Source organism: Diabrotica undecimpunctata, chromosome 10 (assembly GCF_040954645.1).
Source record: "Diabrotica undecimpunctata isolate CICGRU chromosome 10, icDiaUnde3, whole genome shotgun sequence".
NCBI classification, from domain to species: Eukaryota; Metazoa; Arthropoda; class Insecta; order Coleoptera; family Chrysomelidae; genus Diabrotica; species Diabrotica undecimpunctata.
In genome coordinates this window covers 3,019,297-3,042,547 of record NC_092812.1, presented here as the reverse complement: position 1 = coordinate 3,042,547, position 23,251 = coordinate 3,019,297, and the positions used below count along the sequence as shown (strand labels likewise).

Sequence of the window (23,251 nt, the reverse complement as noted above, 5' to 3'; positions counted from 1 at the left end):
CATACAAGTTACTAAGAATCGATATGTTTAAGAAAGCAATATTTACCCAAAGAATATCGACATTTATTGAAAGCTTTGTACCCCTGGGTAAAGGAAAAAACAAAAACTTTTGCATACCTATGGTATGTCGAACATTTTGTCCTTTGGGTTGATAACTGCTCAGGTCAAAATAAAAATTGGAGTTGTTTATATTCCTTTGTATATATTGTAAATATATTGTAAATCTGACGATATATCTGCTCCAGATATTTGTATTTAGTATTTTGAACCAGACACATCTTCATGTCTGCCGATGAGCTTCCACCAATAGGTGAAACTATCTTTAAAAAAACAAAAGAAAACCTACGATTTTAACGATTTTATGACAGCTGTTGGAAATGCAAATTTAAAAAAGGTTACAATAAACAATGCAGTATACAGGTTTTTTTAAGTGGCAAGATTTCGCATCACAAGCAAAAATTAAAAAAATACAGCCTCGTCCTTACTTGGCGAAAAATGGAGAAATTGTTGCCAACAGGGGATCATTTTCTCTAAAGTACAAGTTAACAAATAGCTCCGATAGATGTTTGGAATGAATTTTTTTTAAAATAAATTTTTAAATAAAAAACTTCCCAGCCCTCAGGCATTTACAACTCTATGTCGAGTATCAAAAAATAAAAAAGAAACCTTATTAAAAATCTCAAAACCATAATGCCTTCAAATAGATTACAATTTTGGCAAAATCTTGAGGAAGACAAGGATTAATAAGATAATTTCTTTCTATATTTAATTTTTTCTCTTTTGTATTAAATTTCGTTTGTTAGGGTTTATCCGATCTAATAAATGTGGTTTTTTTTATTAAATATGTAGTTTTTATAGATATATAGGTATTTACAGAGTTATTGATATAAAGTAAAATCGTATTTAACTGAATTGTTGTAACAATTTTCGCCCTTTTTAAAAGTTGCAGATTGTTTGAAGTCTATTTACTTATTATTATAAGTACTGCAGATACTGTGGTTTTCCCTAGGAAGGGAGTGTAGTGGTCGAAACCGGTGATCGCTTACTAAATATATATATATTGTGAGTAAGTCTGTCTTTTATTTCTACTACCCACTTTGAAATGGACTCACACGAGCAAACAATTAATTACTTTTATTTATTATTTAAAATTATTCTTGCAAAAAAAAGCCCATTTTTCATAACGTATCCCAAGGCGAACGAAGTTTGCTGGCAATTTTCCTTCTCTATAGATAAGCCTAATATAATATATTGGTATTCTTACCAATGGATTGTACTTAAAAAATGTATGTATTATTACATTAGATGCACTGTATACGAGAATAAACGTCCCCTCTAGTACAAAAAAAATTAATTGGTTAACAATACAGTAAAAAAATTAACAATTATGAAGAAGAAAGTCTTCCCAGTAATGTCATATATCATAAAGGTAGAATGAAGGATAACGCAACGATCAATGATAGGTGTGATACTGAAATAAAATAAGTTCAGATACGAACATCTAGGAACTAATACGAGATTTACAGAAGTCCTAGACAGAGCTTGTAACCTGAACTGAAAATGACTGGCCAAATGGCAAGGATAAGGGCTGAAAAATTTGCTCGAGAACTACTATAATATAGATATTTTAAACAGATGGCCAGATGACAATTGAAAGATAAGCAAAAACCGGTTACAAATAGGGTACACTTACGTCCAGGAATAGATTTAAAACATACTGATGATGATATCGTTAGTAAAGAAGGCTTTTTTAAATGGTGGTTTACTAAAATTTCAGTCACTTCACATAGCGTATTGCCACAAAGAAATAAATGCTGTTTTTGAGAAATAATTTGAGCAAATACTAGAGCTTTTCAGTATATTTCGAAATTGCTCGGACCATGCTCTGTACCATCCAAAAAGATGACTTATAACTGTTTAGAAAAATTCACAAATTATTCACTGGCCTTCGAAGAAAAAACTACAGTTTATATGGTGAAAAAGTGCCATTGGCAATTGTAAATTTAGACAGTTTGTAAAATACGATATTGTCGAAACAGCAAAAGAGAGCATTTTCTAGTACTTCGACTTTTGTGTTTACAAAATAGCATCAGTCCGTATCAGTAAAAAACAAAGTTGATCTTAGAAGGAGCAGTTCTTTAAATTAAAAGGAGAATACAAATTGAAAACATGGCATCTCCAAGCAAAGTAAAAAAGAGATAAATAGTGTAAAGGTTAACGTACATGTGAAGTAATAAATTCCGTTTGTAAAAAAACAACCAAGTTTAAAAAAAAATTGAAAAAAAAATGTCGTACATTGTAGGAATGAATAGTTAAAATTTGTTCAAAAACTTTATCTCCATATTATGGATTAAGTATTATCAAAATACTTAATCCATATATATTATATATATATATATATATATATATATATATATATATTTATATATATATATATATATATATATATATATATATATATATATATATATATATATGTATGTATAAATTCTTTTTAAAAACATTCGAAATATTACTACATATAGTTAAATGGTGAAATTAAGTTTTCTAAATGAAACCGAAACCCCAAAAGTGAGTAACCCTGTAATGTGTAAGTAGAGTGATCGATACTTACTTTACACACGTGTCTGGTATCCTCAACGGTGTATTTGCATATGAACATAGGTTAATGTAAGATACGGCTGACATGCAAGCCTCTTGTTCTGTTGTACTATTCAGGCACATATAGAGGAAACTGTCCTTTGGTATTCGTGAAAAACATGTGCTAAGTTGAGATACTTTACTCGTGAAAAATTCCTCACAAAGAGCCAATATTTCCTCGAGCGGCTGTTTTCTACTCTCTTTTTGCGCCGGAATGTCGTTCTTGCAATTTTTGTCTAGGGACCAACTATCCCCAAAAATCTTTAAAGCTGAATTAGTGACTCGAGTTTTGTTTGAGGTTAAGAAGTCGTCTGTTGGCTCGTTGTTGTAAGTTCCCCAAAGACCGGCTGTTTTTCCAAAATACCAACCTAATTAGAAAATTATTCATTAGTAAATTTCAAAAAATAAATAAAAAATTAATATATAACAACATATACAGTAAGTACTAAAAAATCCAATATACAAGTTTGTAAAGCGAATAGTATATATTTTAATTCAAAGAACGGTTAACTTTTTTCTTAAGAAAAACATTAGTAATACTGTAAAGTTAGTTATTTTTCCTACAGGGTCATCAGCTTGGATACTTACGAGAGCATATGTATACAAGAAAAGCTTTATTGTATATATATTTATTTTCAAATATACAGCGTATTGAATAAAGTTTGTCATACATACATATACATATAAAATTTATTTTATTTTAATTATAATAATTTACTGTATATAATTTATATATAATATAATTTACTATATATATTGTTATAAAATTTTTCTCATTTTCACATTTCAGTCATATTTATAGAGTTTTACTGTACAATACATTGTTAATTTATATAATATTTTTTACTTGCAGTACGGATTTTGACCTGTACAGAAAAATGTAAAGGGTTGCGGGGTAATATTGCATTTTGGTGGCGTTGGTATACTTCGTTTGAAAATTATTGATGGCACAATATTTTTGACACAGCTGTCTAAGCCCCAACCTCTGGTCATAAGCTAGTGATTAATAATTAAAAATTTTATTTGAAATGTCTCAAAAGTAATTTTAATAAACCAATATTATGGGTACCTACCTACATAATCTTTTCAGCTATTAAGTATCAACATTAAGAAGCACATAAACAGGTTCTGAAACTGATTTTTGTGGAATGGCTAATTTAAATATCATGTTTATGTGGGATCAAGCCACAATAATTATTGATTGCAGTAAAAATTATATTTTTAACCCTTTGACGCCGGAATTATTATTTTTTAACTTTTCACAAGTTTTTTGGTTTTTTTATATAAAATCATTATTATGTTTTTTATTTTTTTAACAGCTAACAAAGGCTATAGACCATGCCATAAGTAGTAGGACACTAGGCGTCGGTTAATAAAATATTTTCAAAAGTAGAACTTTATTTTGAATGAGAAACAATTTTTTTTGTCGTTAAGGCACATTACACGTTGAACAGCTCCACGAAGACTTGTGTGGTCTTTTTCGAGTGCCGCAAAGGGCAGATCTCTTTGATTTCATGTGAATTGGCATATGTGCACATTTATCAAATCGGACTTCTCAGGGTACCGTGCGCTTGAAGTGGTTTACTTCAGTGTCACTAACTCTTTTGCGTCCTCTTCTTGGTACTTCAGGTTGTGCGCTAATAAGTCAGTTTATGACTGCTAACCTAAACATCTTCAAAGTAAGCGATTGTCCATCAGATATACTTTTGAAAATAATAAAGGCGTTTACTAGCGAAAAAAGATACGGTGCCACCATTTCTTCAATTTTCTGTCAACTTCATAAATTGACTTTAGCATCTCCATTTTGTCAACAAAACCCATATTAGCATTATAGTCCTTGACTAGTATTTGACAAACAATGCCCTCTATAGTACCATCTATTCTCTTCCTAGACATTGTTTCAATATGTTCGGGATTATGATAATTACTTATAAACAAAACATCCTTTCGTTCTTTCCATTTCATAAAAACTGTACCATCTTGTACAGTTCTATACTGTACTAAGGTGTTCTATCTTCCCTTTTTTGCTGTTCCACACGCGTAAATTATGTTTTCGCGTAAGTTTTTCATTGGTTCCACAGAATTGAAGAAATTGTCGAAATAAACTTTATGGTCCTTTCCCACCAATTTACAAGTAAGATCTTTTACGACTCTAGCTCCTAATATTTTTTCTGTCGTATCAGCAACTTTTCCTGTATAAACATCGAACTGGCATACAAATCCGGATTCGTCGGCCCTGATTAAGACCTTGTAGCCTCTTTTTACCTGCTTCACTGGTTAATATTGACGTAAGGAACTACGTCCTTTAAATTTTATCATTGACTCGTATATTGCTTGATTTTCGGAGGGATTATAACAAGCAAAAACGATTCTGATAGATGATTCAGTAAAGGTCTAAGTTTATATAGTTTGCCATAGTTGGCCTCGTGTCTTTTAAGTTGAAGAGAATTGTCGTTCAAATGCAAGTTTTTGAGCAACCACACAAACCGATTTCTTAGCATACAAGAACTAATATACACATCTCGTAGATCCGCTCTGAAAAACCAGTAGTCTCTCAGACTAGGAAGTCCCTTTATTCCCATTAGTAAATTTATTGGTAAGAATACCCACATTTGATCTGCATTGATTTGTGTAAATCTATTCTCGTCACCGTCGCTATTTTGTAAAGAAATACATCCGTAGGAGAATCAATATTGTCGGGCATATTGGGGACGACTGGTTCATTAAATTTTTTTTATAGGAAATGCAATTTTGGGAGTCTCTAGTTCAAATTGCATTTGAAAGAAAATATTTCCTTCTACGTATATCCAACGGAGTATCATCATCATCACTCTCATCTGCTTCAATTTGATTTGTCTCTAAGATGTTCTCAAGTTGGTTTTCCACTAAAACGGCGTCTTCAAAGATAATCGGCAAAGACTCTATATCAAAAATACTTTGATTCATATTTGCTGTTAAATCTGTTTCCTCATCGTCATCGGAGCTGTCGTCAATATTTGAATCTACATCAGATGGAATGTCTTCAATAAGAGTAAAGATTTTCTCTTGAGATATACGTTCCAAATCGGCGTAGGAATGTTTATTTTTGTCTGGAACAAAAAAGCATGCATTTGCCTTGTGTCCCAGCGCTACCACCACGATAATTACAAGGTGTAAAATGTACTAAATTCATCAATGAACATTATCACACAAATACAAACAAATATAGGTTACCTATACAATATATTTGTAGAAAAACTTACCGGCCATTTTATTAAAAAGCTTGAAAAACTAATAAATATTACAGCACCATCAACCACGTGCTGAGCCACTGTAAACATACCACTATAAAAATATTACCAACGGTCAGCGAAACAAAATTTGATGTGCGAGTCGTTGGAAAGGATCTCGACAATCCACGTATTGACTGTGTCTAAGCGCAAGTAACACCAAGCTACGAAGCTACAGCATAAAAATTGTTTAAAAAATGTGTCTTAACGCTTAGCCCACCAGTACACAAAGGGTTAACTGACTAATGTTTGTCATTTTGATTTCCACTCCCGAAACTGTTTTCAAAAAAGATTATGTAAAAATTCTGAAAAAATGGATAATTAACAATTTTATTCTGTTAGTAGGTTATGTTTTTCAAAATTGATGGTTGACTTATTTGACCTCGATCTTTTAGTCATGCTCATGGTTGAATAAATCTGAGAGTGGTGTTCTTACTCTCGGAATACCAAATTCTCACTGTTTTGTGTGTGTTTTTTTTTTGTATTATAGTTTTGTGTAATGTGTATCGTTGTTGTGGATGTGTAACGGAGGCTGTAAAATGTAGATTATATGTGTGTATTGTCTTGCATGTGTATTGTGTATAATTATAGGTGATATGTATCCGACTTTCTCTTACTCCGCAATTGTTGGTATATTTTTGTTATTGACTTTTTTAGTCTTTCCAACCAAAGCCTACTACATTCTGCTGACGCGTTTCCTTACATTTTTCTTTATTGAGTAAGACGAGAGTTGCGTCTTTGACTTTTTTCTTTTTCATATCTGGTAATTTCATGATTATTGATGTATCTTTCAATTATGCTCTGTGATAGTTGTCCCATGGTTGCTAATCTGGGACTTGTCAAAGTCTCTTATCTTGATGTATGTTTCATGCTCGTTTGTGTTGTGCCTGACACTTAGTGGTCTAGCGGTCTTTCCCACACAGAAATTGTTGCATTTATAGGTTATTTTATAGATGCAGTTTTTTTATTTTTTTGTGTGTTGGGTCTGCTTTTGGTAAAGATAGATCTCAGTGTGTTGGTTGTTTTAAATGTTGTTGTGATGTTGTACTTGTTTCCTATTTGTCTTAATTTTCCTGATAAGCCCCTTACATATAATATTTTTGTCTTTGAATTTATTCTTGTGGGTATTTCTGGATTACTTTTGGTGTCTTGTGGTTTCTTTTCTTCAGTCTTGTGAAATTTCATGTTTATATATGGCAATGGGTATGCATTTCTTGTCAAAACCTTTGTTAGGAATTTTTTTCTTCCTGAAATGCATTTTTATTAGAGCAGGTGCTTTAGTTCTTATTCATCTTTATAATTTATTTTATTTCAACTTAAAAAACAACTCTTATTATCTTGTAAGGATAAGTAAAAGTATGTATGTGGTTTAACCGCAATTATATGTATCTTACAATACTCCAGTGTCCGCGTTCTGATATCTCCTAAAACATATTATGATTACTTGTTTTTTCATAACTCGGTTATCTTTTTAGGTATGAAGTACTTAAAAAACCGCTTGGTAGGTTTTTTAAGAGCAATAAAAATATTTTAATTTATTTTTTTACCACCCTTATTTTTAAAAGGGTTGTACTTAAAAGAGCTTGAACTAGTCATCAATCACGAGTGTATACAAATTTTGAACAGCAATATCTTAACCAATTTTTGTCAAATAGAAAACTAAACAATAAACCAAAATATGTAGAATAGCAAAACCTATATTTTTTTACTCTTTAGGATTTTTGGTATCATAATACTTTTGAAGTTAAGTTATATTAAAAGAAAGGCATTTTTTTTCAAAATAAAAAAAATTTCTTTTACTTTAAAATCAATTTTTTTCAAAATTAAGCATTTTCAACCACATAAACTCACAGATCATAGAAACAATACATAAATAAAGTAAATTGTAATGTATTTGTGAAGTATTTGGTAACGATTTATTTTATTTAATGTGCTACTTAAGGGTTGATTTTCACGATGTTTTTATCAAAAAAAAAAGGAACCAACTTACCAAGATTTTGTTTATAGAGTTCATTATTTAGTTGAAAATATGTATTATCAGTACGTAATGTTAATAACTTCATTGTAGCTGACATGTTTAGTCTTGGTCTAGTTGCTAATGTATCATCAGTCTCTAATTTTGTCTTGACTATATTTAAAGTCTTATCTAATAGCACATTCGTAAATAAACTATTTATATCAAAACTTACCAAAGTATTATTATTGAATTAAATTCAATATTGGATAACTAATTTAAAAAATGTTGTGCATTTTTTATAAATGTGTCATTTTTATTTGCAAATCGTTGTATAATATTTAATAAAAATTTTGATAGTTCACTACAAGGAGAATTCATGTTACTACAAATGGGTCTAAGTGGTATATTCGTTTTAAGAACTTTCGGTACTCCATAAAAATGAGGGGTCAATGTAACGAGGTGTAATTAATCTTCTCTAGTAACTTAAACAATCTTTCCTGGATGTTTTAATTTCTAAGAACGATACTGGATATGAGACTCAGGTGTATAGAAAACCAACACACACCAACAGATATTTAAATTTTAAATCAGATCACAATATTAATATTAAAAAGGGAATCATTAAATCCTTATATGATAGAGACAAAGTTACTTGTTTTAACGAAAATTTGTTCTTGAAGGAAAAACATTTCGATACCTTTTTGCCATAACATCGTAAGTGACAAATTTAGGAAAAACAGTTTTATTGAAGCATCGTATCTATCACGCCACCAGGCACCTCCCAGCAAAATTACCGTAAGGTATAATAGCATAGTCTTGGAGAAAAAACCGAATTTGCTGTAACGTAAGTCACATAAAAATGTGAACAAATCTATTTTGTAGTTGTGAAAACATCGCATGGTCACCAAAACATCGTAAGGTGCAAGTCACGTGGTACAAAAATTGCTACTTACGATGCAGCGAAGTGCGTTACGATCTATTAGTGCACTGTGTATAGCCGCAGAGTCAGAACGTAAGTACCACAAAATAATTTTTTCGGTAATTATTTAGGGTTTTTACTTTTGCTTTCGTTGAGATTTGTAGGAAACATTGTAAAAAATGTAGTTCAAAATCAAAATTTCCTCAACATACCGTAGTTTTTTTCAAATTATAGAGGTTTCTTAGTAATTGTATTGGTGGGATAGGTAATAGTTGTTCTAGATTTATTTAGTCTCAAGTGAATCATATTCCTATCTTTTTGTATTATTTTGTAGTGAGTATTATAAGGTACTACAAGTTCCATATTTTATGTCTTACCTCGGTTGACACATTTTTGGTCAATATAGGATGTTTCATGAACACAAGGTGTGCCAACAATTTTTATTGAAAACCTTGGATATTTCACAAATGACTTTGAGATATACGAAAGAAAACTCTACGTCAGCCTCATTTTCCAAAATAGATCGGAGAGGTAAGCATGTTCTCCATAACAAGACTGGGAAAGAGCAGAAGCAGAATGTTTTAGATTTTATCACGTTGCTACCCGCTGTCATATCTCATTATTGCAGAAATAAAACATCGAGAAGATACTTACCCACTGAATCTCGTAATGTATCATTCTTATACGAACTTTTTAAGAACAAACAGTTAGAAAATGGCATAACTAAGAACAGTATCGTTTTCCTGCAGGTGTTCCGAAAGAGTTTTAAGGCAGAATTTAATATCGGATTTCACTTGCCGAAAAAAGTGCAAAGTCTGTCAAGTGAGAAAAGACAAAGATTTTGAGGAAACAGAAGAAACAAAGCAATTGTATAAAAAATATTTGGAAAACAAAGAAAAATGCAAAGATTCATTTCTAGCTGATCAAAAGAAAACTGTCTTAGATTCAAAATTTTTATATAAGGTGTTAAACACACCACATGAAGACAATTTGCTCTTGTACTACACCAGAAAGTATGCGTATTACAATCTTACGGTTTACGAAAGTGGAACCCAAAATGGGTTTTGTTATTTGTGGGGAGAATGTGACGGAGTACGTGGCAGTAACAAAATATCTACCATAATCTACAAATATTTGCAAGAAGTTGATAGAAGACAAACCGTAAAACATATATCACTAAATTGTGATAGTTGTTATGGACAGAACAAAAACAAGGCAATGTTTGTAATGATCTCAACATTTCTTAAGGATTCTGTTAATATAACATCAATCAGTGTGCGATACTTACAACCAGGCCATACTTATATGCCTGTCGACTCAGTTCACGCAACAATTGAGCGGTTTATCAAAAAACGCGTAGTATGGGCTCCATCAGAATGGTGTATATTGATATCCAACTCTCGTACCAAACCTAAACCATTTGAAACAATAAAAATGGATTTCAGCGACCTCTTAGAATGGAAAAAAATATTTGATGATGGACTAAAACCGAGTAAATTCAAATGTAAGAACGGAAAACCTATAAATATCAGTGAAATTAAAAATGTAAAATTTGAGAAAGGTAACCCAGATATTATTATAGAGGTTGACTATTTAAATAATGGCCAAAACTGCATCAATTCCACGATGGAATTAAAAGGAAAAAAACCAAAACGGCTTTATTCTCAAAAATTGTCTGTTTCAGTTGCAAAGAAAAAAGACTTAATTGATCTCTGCGACAACAATATAATTTTTCTCAAGTTTCAAAATGAATATAGGCTAATGAAAACGTCAGCTACGCCAGATAAGCTAGCAGAATTAGATGAGGAAGACGAAAGCGATGAAGGGCCCCAAGATTAGATTTTTGCTGACTAGCTTTGATTCACATTTATTATACCACATGCAATAACATTAGATATTATGACTATTTGTAAGTTTATGACTAAAGCGATTTGTTGTTCAGTTAAATGCCTATTGTACTTTTTACTTTTCACAAATAAATTACCTTAAATAAACGATTTTTGGTATTTTTTATATATTAATTATGTGTTAAGAGGCTGTGTCTAAACATACTTTTTATCGTAAGTGCTGAGCTAACGATAACAATCACAATGTGAAATTATTTCTGAATTTACCAAAATCATCGTAAGTGTTGGACTTGTATAAAACTACAGTAGCAAAATTATTTTTGATGCTTCCAAAGTAACGTAAGTCCAACTACAAAAAAACTGAAACTATTTTAAAGAAAAATCATTACTTTACTTCAAACTCTCATCATAATATGTCCGGATGCCAATTTTTACTTCTATTGGACATTTCTAGACCCGTATATTGAAAAAACTGCCGTACTGTAAAATTTAATAAACGAGACTTACGATGTTATGGCAAAAAGGTATCGATTTGTTAACATCAGTTTAAAAAAAAATGATTATCCTTTATCGTTTTTAAATAAGGAATTTTTAACAGTCGACCGAATAGAACAGAACAACTTAGAACCAGATCCTACAGTATACACAAGAAATAATACGACCAAAATAAAAATACCATACATAAAAGGATTATCAGAAAAACTTAAAAGGATAGGAAATAAATTCAACATTTCAAGAACATTCTAAACAACAAACACATTGAGATCTATTTTGTCTAAAACCAAACCTAACAACGAACAAAAAAGGACAAAGAATTGCATTTATAAAATAACTTGTGAATGCGATCAGTTTCATTTAGGTGAAACATCAAGGCCATTAAATGTTAGAATAAGTGAACATCAATCTTATATTAAAAATAGAGAATTTTATAGATCTCAAATATGTATTTTAGCACGCATGGGATAATGAACATAGGGTTCAATGAAATGATTCAAATATAGTCCTAAAAGAAACGGATGGCAAAAAGAGAAAAATCAAAGAAGCGGCTCTATTTATACTAAATGAGACCAATTGGATCGCAAATTCCTCGGCAGAATGTAGTAGGATCTGGTTACCCATATTAAGAGAGGAAGTTATTAAAAGGAAAATACCAGTATTAGTAAGTCGGTAACATATAGAGGATACATTATTTATTATTATTTTTTTTTAATAACAAACATATAAAATCAGAATTTGATGTTTATTGAAAGTAAACTAAAAGCACGACCAAATACTTACCATGTCGGGATAGTATTATGAGGTTTTTTCCTGGTTTTTCCCTCATAATTTACTATGGAATCACTAACAAGAGATTTTTTCTGTTATCATGGCATGTGTTTATCTTTACAAAGAAGAATTACATGCTATGATTATTTTTGACGGATATTCTCAAATTAAAGTTGATTTCATGTAATCGAATGAACTATCTTACAAGTAAAGTCGCCCCAGGAACGCAACTCAACAATATTGGCAATATCATTTTAAAGTCGCCTACTTTATAATGTATAATGTATATCTGAATTGTCAATATCAATGAGTCAGATAAAATTAAAATATTAGAAGAATTTTTCAGCAAGTAACAAAAAAACAAAATTTGTTTAATTTACTAATGTTTGTATTTTGAGAACGATTTCCGAAGTGGAAATTGAAACGTCAATAAACGTACTTTAACCTTTAATTGTGGCTTATTCCCACTTAACTAGTAATGATAAGAACTTTGGATATTCGAAGACACAAAAATCAGATAAATACAACCTAATGTTAACAGCTACTTATCCTACACATCTCTGAATATAAACGAGAAAATACCAATAAGAAGATTAAGGATAGGACACACACGTTTGAAAAATGGTCATCTTATGTCTACTACAGGTCAACACTACCAGGCTACTAGCATTACCAACAGCATAAACCACAGTTTAGAAGAACTTTTGAACTGTTCAAGCCGATTTAAAAGCGTAATAGATTTTGTAAGGACTACACAATTAAAAAAAATAATTCAAACGGATTGTTATTCTTTAACCTTCCAGTAGTTGCACAAGGTTTCGCAGTCCGGATCAAAGTTCAATTTCTGAATTTGGCGAAAGTGGGAAATCTAAGAAACTAGAGCGCACAGTGTCTTTCCAAATATTTTAAAGGAACGTTTTGTGTGAGTGTGTCAAATGATACCTTTATATTTCAACAGTTAAAAATTAAACGGTATGTGATATCGGAGTGATTACTGGTGCACTATTTTTTTACTTCCTATTTTTTATTTATGAAGGTATTTATTATTGAATACAGTTGTTTTTGCCTGATATGTTCATTTAAAATTTATTACAGACATGAGTTATTACAGAAAACAGCAGTAAAGGTTTAAAAAATTGATGGAAGAGGTGAGACAGACAGTGACGAAGGTGCCTAAATAGACGTGACGAAATAGATTTGGAAGGAAGTGAATGTGAGCAAGATATTTCTGATAGAGATCAAGATGATATTTCAGAGAGCAATAGATTATCGTACTTTGGAAAGAATGGGGTAACACAATGTAGAAAACGCTGATCAGTTTCTTAGACTATAAGAACCATAGTACATTAGAACGAATTACCAGGTCTTTGTGAGGAGTTAGAGAAATATGAGAATACTTTATCGATGATGGTGTGATAAATTTGATTGTTTAATTTGCAAATCAATAGATCGAGTCTATTCGCCACAATTTCTCCCTATCTCGAAATGATGCATCTTTAAATCTGATTAAGATTCGTGCTCTACTGGAGGGGGGAGGGGCTACTGTACTTACGTAAATCATCTAAATGTTAAGGATATGTGGAAAACCTATGGTATAGAGTTATTTTATCTTAGCATGTCTTTACAGCGATTTAGATTTCTCCTAAGATGTTTACATTTTGACAACATGAATTCTCGAGAAGAAAGAAGGTCACTAGATAAGTTTGCACCTATACGATCTTTTTCCGATAATTTTGTTGCCAATTCTCAAAATGGTTACAGTCATTCTGAATTTGTAACTATTTACGAAATGCTACTACGATTTAAAGGTAGATGTGGCTTTCGTCAATATATACTATTAAAACCAAACAAATAAGGGATAAAAATATATGTATTATCTGAGGAATCTTTATATTATAGACGCCGAATGGAAGTGTATGTTGGTCAGAAGCCAGAAGGATCATTCAATATTTCCACTAGTTCCAAAGGTGTTGTCTACCGCTTACTGATATTATTTGAACATCTAATCCTAATTTTATGACTGACACAATTAGTTTACGTCCATCCCTTTAATTAAAGAATTGATGCTGAACCTAAGGTTAAGTTTTATCGATCAGAACCAACAAACTTTAATTACTAAAAGAGTTTAGATAGTATTCGTTGGACAGTGAACAGGTGTGTATCGATATTGATAATCTATGGATTATAGGATTCTCTAGATATAGATAGGATTGTAGGATCTAATTATTTACTTTTATTATGAGTAAATCGGGGGTGATGTTGAGCGACCCTAGAATAATACATTCTTGACGATTGCGGAAGACAGAGGTACAATAACTTAAATAATAGATGTAAATCAAATGATTCAGGGGATTACTATATTTTTGGAGAATCTACAGACCAAAACTTGTCTCATTTATTGTCAGTACGTGTCGGTAATTATTTATTGTAAAATTAGTATTTTAAACACGATGTAGCTGACATTTACCCACTTACAAACATTATCCAAAATTACACCCAATCTAATTTGATACACTACATGGGATCCGGTTTCCGATACCCTGGGTTTAACTCACTTAACTCACTTATCTATACCAATAACTATTGACTTTGGAATATCTCTAAATGTCATATAAAAAAAACATTTTCAGAAAATATAACCGATAATATCACTTTAGCGAAACGATTTGACTTCTTTTTAAAGACAATTAATGATGCTGCCTCATTTTTTACGAATATCAAAAATTTTGAATTTTTGTCAAAATCTTGAATTCCAGTCTGGTGGGATTATAAATGCAAAAATATAATCATTTTACGAAAACTTGCATACAAAGTTTACATGGTAGTACCAAATTTTGAAAACTATATTAAATACAAACATATTCATGTCAAAAGTAAAGTTCTGTTTACAAACAATCAAAAAAATTCGTAGATTAACTTTGTGAATATTTTAAACAAAGATACACTCATCAGCAAAATTTGGAATTTTGTAAATAAACTATCTATCCAAAGAGACGCGATAGTGCCAGTAAACAACGAAATATACGCGTATAGGGTTATAAATTTATAAATACTTTAATTAGCTTTAATTATAAATATCTATTTTTAAATAATAGGTCGTTTTTACTTAACGCACTTACAAAGTCGGAAATAAATCATTAAAAAAAAATTGATGTCTATGTCTAAACAATGGAAAAGGAAAGTCAAAGGAATGGGTATACAATTGAACGATCAGGATTACATATATACTTTACAGTTTACAGATGATCAGGTGGTGATCTCAAATGACAAAGATGACATGGAATACATGCTTAGAAAACTAATTGAAGAATACCAGAAATGGGGATTCAATATCAATTTAGAAAAGACAAAATACCTCTCAATTGGAGCTGAAGCAGAACAACTCGATATCCATGACAACTAAAAAATAAATCCATGCAACGGATATAAAAACCTGGGCGTCATCTTCGACCGTAGTGGAAAAGACGAACGAGAAATAGAACATCGAATTGTACAAGCACGAAGAGCTATAGCATGTTTGAACGGAGTTCCATGGAGTAAAGAAATATCAAAGAAAAGAAAATGGAACATCTATGAGACAATGGTTAAAACTAGCCTACTTTATGGAGCTCAGACATGGAGAATAACCGAAAAATATAAGAAAAAGGTCGAAGCCACGGAAATGGATGCCATCAGAAGATCGATGAGAATATCAAGAGCCGACAGAATACGGAATGAAGTGATAAAACAACAAATGGGTATAGAGGGCAATATAGTTGAGGATATTGAGAGAAAACAGCTCATATGGTATGGGCATGTGAGCAGAATGGGGGACGAAAGATTGCCTAAAAAAACGATGATATGGCAACCCCCAGAGTAGAGGAAACGAGGAAAACCACCACAGAGCTGGAACCTGGGAGTTAGGAAAGCGATTAGCGCTCGAAATCTGGACGAAGACCTAACTCAAGACAGAATACAGTGGCGTTTGGGAGTCGGACAACGTCGTAAGACGTTATAAAAAACCGAATATATATATATATATATATATATATATATATATATATATATATATATATATATATATATATATATATATATATATGATGTCTATGATGATGTATTGATGTATGCTTTTTCTGGGTTTGTTCTTTTTCGGTGAAAAAAATCGTTCTGTACTTTTGTTTTCCCTAATAAATCTGTACACAGAAGCTTGACCTAATTCGCTGGTAGAAGCAGTCTATTTAACTATTTCCGATATTAAAGCTTCAAGACGTGATTCCATTGTATAAAAATATTATATTTAACGCTTTTTTCCGCTTTTTTCCGTACTACTAAATGCACGTAATCTTGACCGCTTTTTTAAAGTAAATTCTTTGGCAGAATCTGTAGATCTCGACATTGTTTGTAAAACTATAAACTAGAACGTTAGAACGATAGATGCCTTTGAGATGTATATATACAGACGAATGTTGAGGATTCCATGGGTACAAAGAGTTACTAATGTTGAGGTACTTCGTCGCATGTGTAAACAAAAAGAATTACTAAGAATAATCAAAGAGAGGAAAATGCAATACTTGGGTCATGTGTTGAGAGGCGAAAGATATGAATTACTTCAAGTTATACTGGAAGGAAAAGTACAGGGCAAAAGATCAGTAGGAAGACGCCAGAACTCGTGGCTGAAAGACCTGAGTAGATGGTTGGACCGCTCATCCGCAGAGATCTTTCGCGCAGCAGTTTCCAAAACTACAATTGCCATTTGGATCCCCAACCTTCGAAAGGAGATGGTGCAATGAGAAGAAAAAGAACAAAAAACTGTAAAAAGTGTACAAAAATGAAAAAAGCATACTATAAGAAATGTAAACACGCAATAAGTTCAATTAAACGCGCCGATATGTGCAATCATTACGAAAACAATTTATCAAGTGACTAAGCTTAGACGGGATGCAGCGTGGGTGTGATTGGTTATAAGGTTTATAATTGAACATCCCATTAGGTTAGGGGATTCCCAACACATTGTTTATATAAGTTACTAAGACTACGTGCATTTTACGTAATTTTTTCAGTTGATTTAATCAATTAGAAGATCTTTGTTTCTGTTATATTTTTGAGTTCGTATTTAGTGTTTGGCGATTTTTATTTCATTGTGAAAACTAGCGTGTTATATATTGATGTTTAGTTTTTAAATAGAAAAATTATTTTTACATCGTAGAACAAGACGGTAAATACAGGTAACAAGGTAAATACAACATACTATTAATTAAATACAACATACTATTAATTTTAGATTTCCGCTTTATCAAAAAATATGTTTATAAAAGTATGTATAAGCAAACGTTATATCCGGTCCTGACAAATTTGGCAATGCCTTGTTGTTTTGGCGCACTCCCTTCTCGTTGGATATTAGACCTTAGTAGATAAAACATCATTCAAGATAATACTGTCTATCAAGTTCCCTGCGTGAACAGTTTTTAAACAACTTCCTATAAAAGACGTCGTCTTAAAGACCTCGTTACAAAACTTCTTATTTGGCGGATACAAAATTTTTAAAACTTTCCCATCTGCTAAGGCTGTAAAATGTTTATTATTGAACCATTTTTAATGTTATTGGTACCGTTTAAATGCTTAGTTTGATTGTCTTATAGTAGATTGTCTTACAGCATCTATTTACAAAAGTTTTAAGAAAACTACACATTAACAAATTTATGTTTATAATAAATTTTTTAAACTACCAAACATCCAAAAATAATAAACTATAACAAAGTTATTTTAAGATATCCTTCAGTTGTTTTTTAAATAAACTAATTTTGAAGTCAAAACATTAAGGGGTTAATAATAGTTCTTTCACACTAAAAAGCCTACTAATCAACATAAATTTCACAAAAATCTCGCCAAAAGCTAAAAAATTAATAAAAAACCCATTATAAACATAATATGTATTGTATTACAACGGCCACTCTCATTGTGAGGTCATCAGCTGATAGTGGCAATATCATATAACTTTTTACCATGGGCATGATGCAAAACTAAGCTTGAGAATGTAAATAACGTAATATACATACCACACAGGCACACAGTCACAGTCACAGTACTGAGTACTGCTTAGACTAAGGCTATGGCTCCACGAGCGACAGATGGTCGCTAGCAGTAGCAGTAAATATACGGCGGCAGTAAAGCAGTAAAAGCGCGCATATCGCCGCGTTTTGGTCTTGTAGTGGCTCCATGAGCGTTAATATGACGCAGCTACAATCAGTGGTATCTTGTCCGTTTATATAATGTCCGTGTATATAGCAGATAAAATAAATAAATAAATAAGTAAAATAAATTCACACCGATAATACAATAATATAGTATGGATAATCTATCATTTCAACAAAAAGTTGGTTTAATATTGGCATTGTGCCGTCGACATAGGGTTAAAAAACAATGGAAATGGTGGATTCACCCTTTTCTAGTCCCTAGACAGACAGAGGGAAAATTTTTTCTTTTACACAACAAATTAAAAGAATATTCTGACAAGTTTGTATATTTTATAATCCTATACATGTATCTACCTAAAAATAAAAAAAAAACAAAATATTTAACTATTTAACTTTCATTAGAATAAAAAGGGGCCGCCACCACTTCTCACCTCTGTGTATTCTGTAATTAGCTATTGAATTATCAAGTAGATCGACGGCTCCAATATGTCGATTATATTCATTTATCTTTGGGTTGATGTAATGAATCTTCCTTTTCCAATATCTAACTTGCTTTTTTATGTTACAATAATTTAAAAAATTCTGATGTGTCATAAAATCTGCTTTGTTGCATTCTTTTTTTTTTTAATCACGCCAAGCTATCGAAAACGAAACATTAGTACTGAAGGATAATAAAATTTTACTATAAACATTAAATATTAAAATTTTATTTATATGACATGATTAGAGAACCACTTATATAGAAATAAATCACCAGTTCGAAGAAGGAAATCCAAAAAATAGATTTTCGGGAAATCAATAAAAACTGTTTATTCTCTCTATTTAACTTTTTCTTGTTTAATAATGGCATCTATTATAAAGTACAGTTTGATACGGTTAATTGGGATTGAAAAAAAACATCCATTGATTTTTGTTATCTAGAATACCGATAAAGAACATATTGGATTTAATTCTTTCTTAGAACTTATAATTTTTGTTACGATTTGAGACACAAAATTGGATGAAAAAACTTTAAAGTAATTTATAAAAACAAAGAAACAACTTAACAATCACAGAGAAATAAACAAACAAGAACAAAAATATCCGATTAAATGACAATTACCGTTACAAGCGACAAATTACTGCTAGTGGAGCCACAAACGCGCTGCAAATTACTGCTAAAAAATAGGTCCGGATCTGTTCGAACGCGACACGACCTTGACGACGCGTCTCGGTCTCGAAACGAAGCGACAATCTACAGCGCGTGGAGCCACTCAGTATCACTGCTGTTGTTTTCATTTATCAAGCTACATTTTACTGCTACTGCTAGCGATAATCTGTCGCTCGTGGAGCCATAGCCTTAGACAGTCAAAGTTAGCGGACATATAATGTTTGGGAGCAGAACAAAAAAAAATTATGCAAAATGCTATCGCTATACATAGTGACTCAAAATAATATTTTAATTCGGATGATTTAATACGTGATAAACCTTAGGAACCACCAAACTCTGATTATAGCGACGATGACAGTGAAGTAGAAAGTATTTCGGAGGCAGTAAATGTTATGGAAATGGAACAGATGAATGGTAATGTTGAAGCATTAATTTCCCTGTCCTGTGCATTGCATGTGATACACTGGGATTATTTTTAAAACGTCTGTGCATGATATGTGATACTCAATCAATAGTTTATTTATAGTGAAATATTTCTTCAAAGCGCTTGAAATATATTCATTCGGCTCTGCTAATCGTATCATTTAAAAGTATATTTACGACATCCCTTATGATATTGGCTGTACAGGTTATGTATAAGAGAGTAAACTCGATCTCCAGATTACCTCCTAAATATAAAGGTATTTATAATGTTTGCTGATTGATTAAAAAAATGTATATTAATTCCAAATTTTTGACCACAAAAAAAAAACTTAAAAATATTTCTATGACTAAAAAATAAAAACCAAAAATTTAAATTATTTTTCGTGAGTTCCATTGAAACATGGTAGGCAAAATGGTTTCTCGCAAATTCTTCATTCCATAGATACTTGTTTTGCTTCTTTCAGAGCTCTTTTACGATTGTGTTCTAGACTTATTTTTTATAACAACCATTACACCGTCTGCGTTGAATTTTTCCATTTTCTTTGCGTGCAATGTTTGTTAGTTCATGAACTTTTCGAATGGGCTTTTCTATTTTCTGCTTGGTATCGTTTCCAAGTAAAGATTCCGCCAAACATTTGGAAAATAAAGCTAGTGGCATTGTTTTATTACTATAAAATTTTTTATATAAGACCCAACTATTAACAACTGCAATACTAATACATTCAAAAAGGACTTTCCTATACCCTTTGACACTTTTACGAGCAGAACTGTAGTAAGAAATCATTTGATCTGAAAAGTCTATACCACCTTTAATCCTATTATAGTCCAAAACTGAAGTAGGTTTTCTAATTATTTCACCTTTGCGATTTCTATTCTCAGTTTCCTTCATGTAAGATCCAGCGAACGTTGAAACCGTGTAAATTATTTTCTTATCTTGATACTTGAATAGTCGAATTCCGTTAGTATTGATTGCACCTATAATTTGTCCTTTGTCTAGTTTCTCTGTTTTGACTTCATTTGGGATACAACTTCGATTAACCCTCATTATTCCACAGTATTCTGTGTTTCAATTTTTCAAAACAGTGGTTAATGAAATACTGCTGTACCAGTTTTCTGCTACAAGAGTGCGACCTTTGTCAAGTAATGGCTCAGATAAAGAAACAACAACAGATCCGGGGTGGTCTAATCCAGGTAATATTGTAGACGTACCCTGGCCGCCGTATATGGAGAAATTCTATATATATCCTGACATCTCGCATAGCTTAAATAATTTTATTCTATATTTATGAGAATTATCGGGATTATATTGTCGAAATAGTAGTCTTCCTTGGTGAGAAATCATAGTTGCATCGACACTTATTTCTTCCCCGGGGGTATAGATCTCTTGAATTTTTAAAATAAACAACTTGATGAAAGCATCTATTTTGTATAATCCATTGTTAGGTTGAGCTGTTAAATTATGACAAACGTGCCAGTTTTTCAGTATCAAAGAGAATCTGTTGAGCTCATTCCAATTTGGTGAAACATTGGATGGTAAAATAGACTGTCTCGTCGCCAATAATTTTCTATGATCGGGTATTGGATAAATCCAGTTACAAGCAGAATACCTAAAAATTTTTTCATCTCGCATAATGTTACATCGACCCATTTCTTCATTCTAGAGGACTTTCTTAGTGTATGTGTTGCCATGTATTGCAGCGCATAACGATTTGTTTCAGTAAACATCAAATTGAGGATTTTATCGTCAAAAAATTGTTGGAATATATCAACAGGTAAATCCTGTACATTTCCATCTGTAACTAGAATTCTCTAAACCGGAATTTCCAGTAAAATTTACTCTCACTCTCCTGAAAGTTTGAACTCCATTCAAGGATAGGTTGTGTTGGTGATGGTGATAGACGTAATTGAATGTCTTCTTAGAACGATGAACTTGTTGCTGAAGAACCATTTGAACATTCAGAAGGCACATACTCGGCACTTGAATCACTAAAATTTTCTGGATTATGACTTTCACTCTCTTCACTAGACTCGTAGCTTCTTCTGTTCCTACTATGGTCATAAAAATGTGAAAGATTCATTTTTATAATTTTATGGCATTTATAAGCTAAAAAGAGAATAAATTAATAAACTAATAATAAAACAAATACACAATAATTTTAAGTAATGTGAATCACATAATATGATACTCACATCGTATGAGAAAGAAACAATTATAAAATTGCTTTGCGTATTACATGTAATGCAAGTGGTTTTTGTGCTTAGTATTTATCGTCTATTACCCACAACACTGCCACAGTTAGAAATTTCAACCGCCGGAGCCCTTGTGTCTGTATATATATCGTGGCCGGAGCCTGCAGATCCCCACCGCGTTGAAGACGTACGAGCGCGTTCACCGAAAATCGGTTAGACTGGCAATGAGTTAAATATTGAACATAAAGGTGAGAATATTTGGAATACAATTACGTCTTCAAACGAATTATTTGTGAAATAAGATAAAATGGAAATGTAATATTTCAGAAACTGTAAAGTTGCCTTTAGATTTTTAAAAACTTTTTATTACTGACGAAATTGTGGACATTATTGTTAAGCAAAGATCATCTGAGCATAAAACTAAAGACGCATATGCATGCGTCTCCAATTATAACTGAAAATACGATGCGCAGATATTCAAGAATGAATGATTGGAAACCTACCTCTAACCAAGATATACATTCTTTTCTACTGTTTTGGCAATGTGTTTAGTAAATGTTCCGGATTTATCCTTGTATTGGTCGAATGATTCACTCTATAATAATGCATTTATTTCTAAAGTCATGCCAAGGGACAGATTTTTTTTATTATTAAATTGTTTGCATTTTGCTAATAAGGAGCATCACTTGGGACAAGATAAATTGGGACGTATGTCGTACAGGACACACGTACATACAGTAGAGTACATACAATACAGGACGTACGTCCTGTACTGGATCTACTACTAAATTACTTTTCTTCTTATTTAATTCCTGATGAACGAATAGTAATAGATGAGAATATCGTACCTTTTAGAGGCCGTCTTAAATTCAAAAAATACATTAAAAACAAAAGTCATCCTTACGGAATTAAACTCTATAAACTATGTACTGTGACTGGATACGTTCTTAATTTAAGGATCTGCACATAAAAAGGCACTGATATAACTTCTGCAAAAGACCATGCCCAAGCTGTCATTTTTACCCTGATAGAGAATTTTAAATTCGGGACGCATTCTATATTGTGAAAATTATTACACAAGTACATCCGTAGCACAACAGTTACTTCGTAAAAATACTAGAATTTATGGTGCTCTCAGATCCAATAGAAAGTGTTTACCAAAAGATGTTAAGGAGAAAGGTGAAGTTTTGGTCAGCAAAACAAAAATGTAAAAGTAATCAAATAACAGGATAAAAGACCTGTTTTAATGTTATTAACCAATGAAGATCATGATGATGTGCTAATGAAGACTCGATAAATTCGTTATGACCAAGCTGTTCTAAAACCATCATGTATTATAGATTACAATTCTGCCAAAAAAGGAGTAGATTACAGAACATAAAATTTTAATTAAACGTGTATAAAACTTCATAAT

General features: G+C 31.7%; 1 protein-coding gene across 2 annotated transcripts in view; it reads right to left on the bottom strand.

Annotated features, from left to right (window-relative positions):
* Apoltp (Apolipoprotein lipid transfer particle) overlaps positions 1 to 23,251 on the bottom strand; it is a 1,459,665-nt gene that overhangs the window by 180,375 nt on the left and 1,256,039 nt on the right. For both annotated transcript variants that reach the window (XM_072546518.1, XM_072546519.1), the window contains one exon: positions 2,615 to 3,008. In XM_072546518.1, coding sequence (XP_072402619.1) covers positions 2,615 to 3,008 — 394 coding nt within the window. The remainder of the gene's footprint in view (positions 1 to 2,614; positions 3,009 to 23,251) is intronic.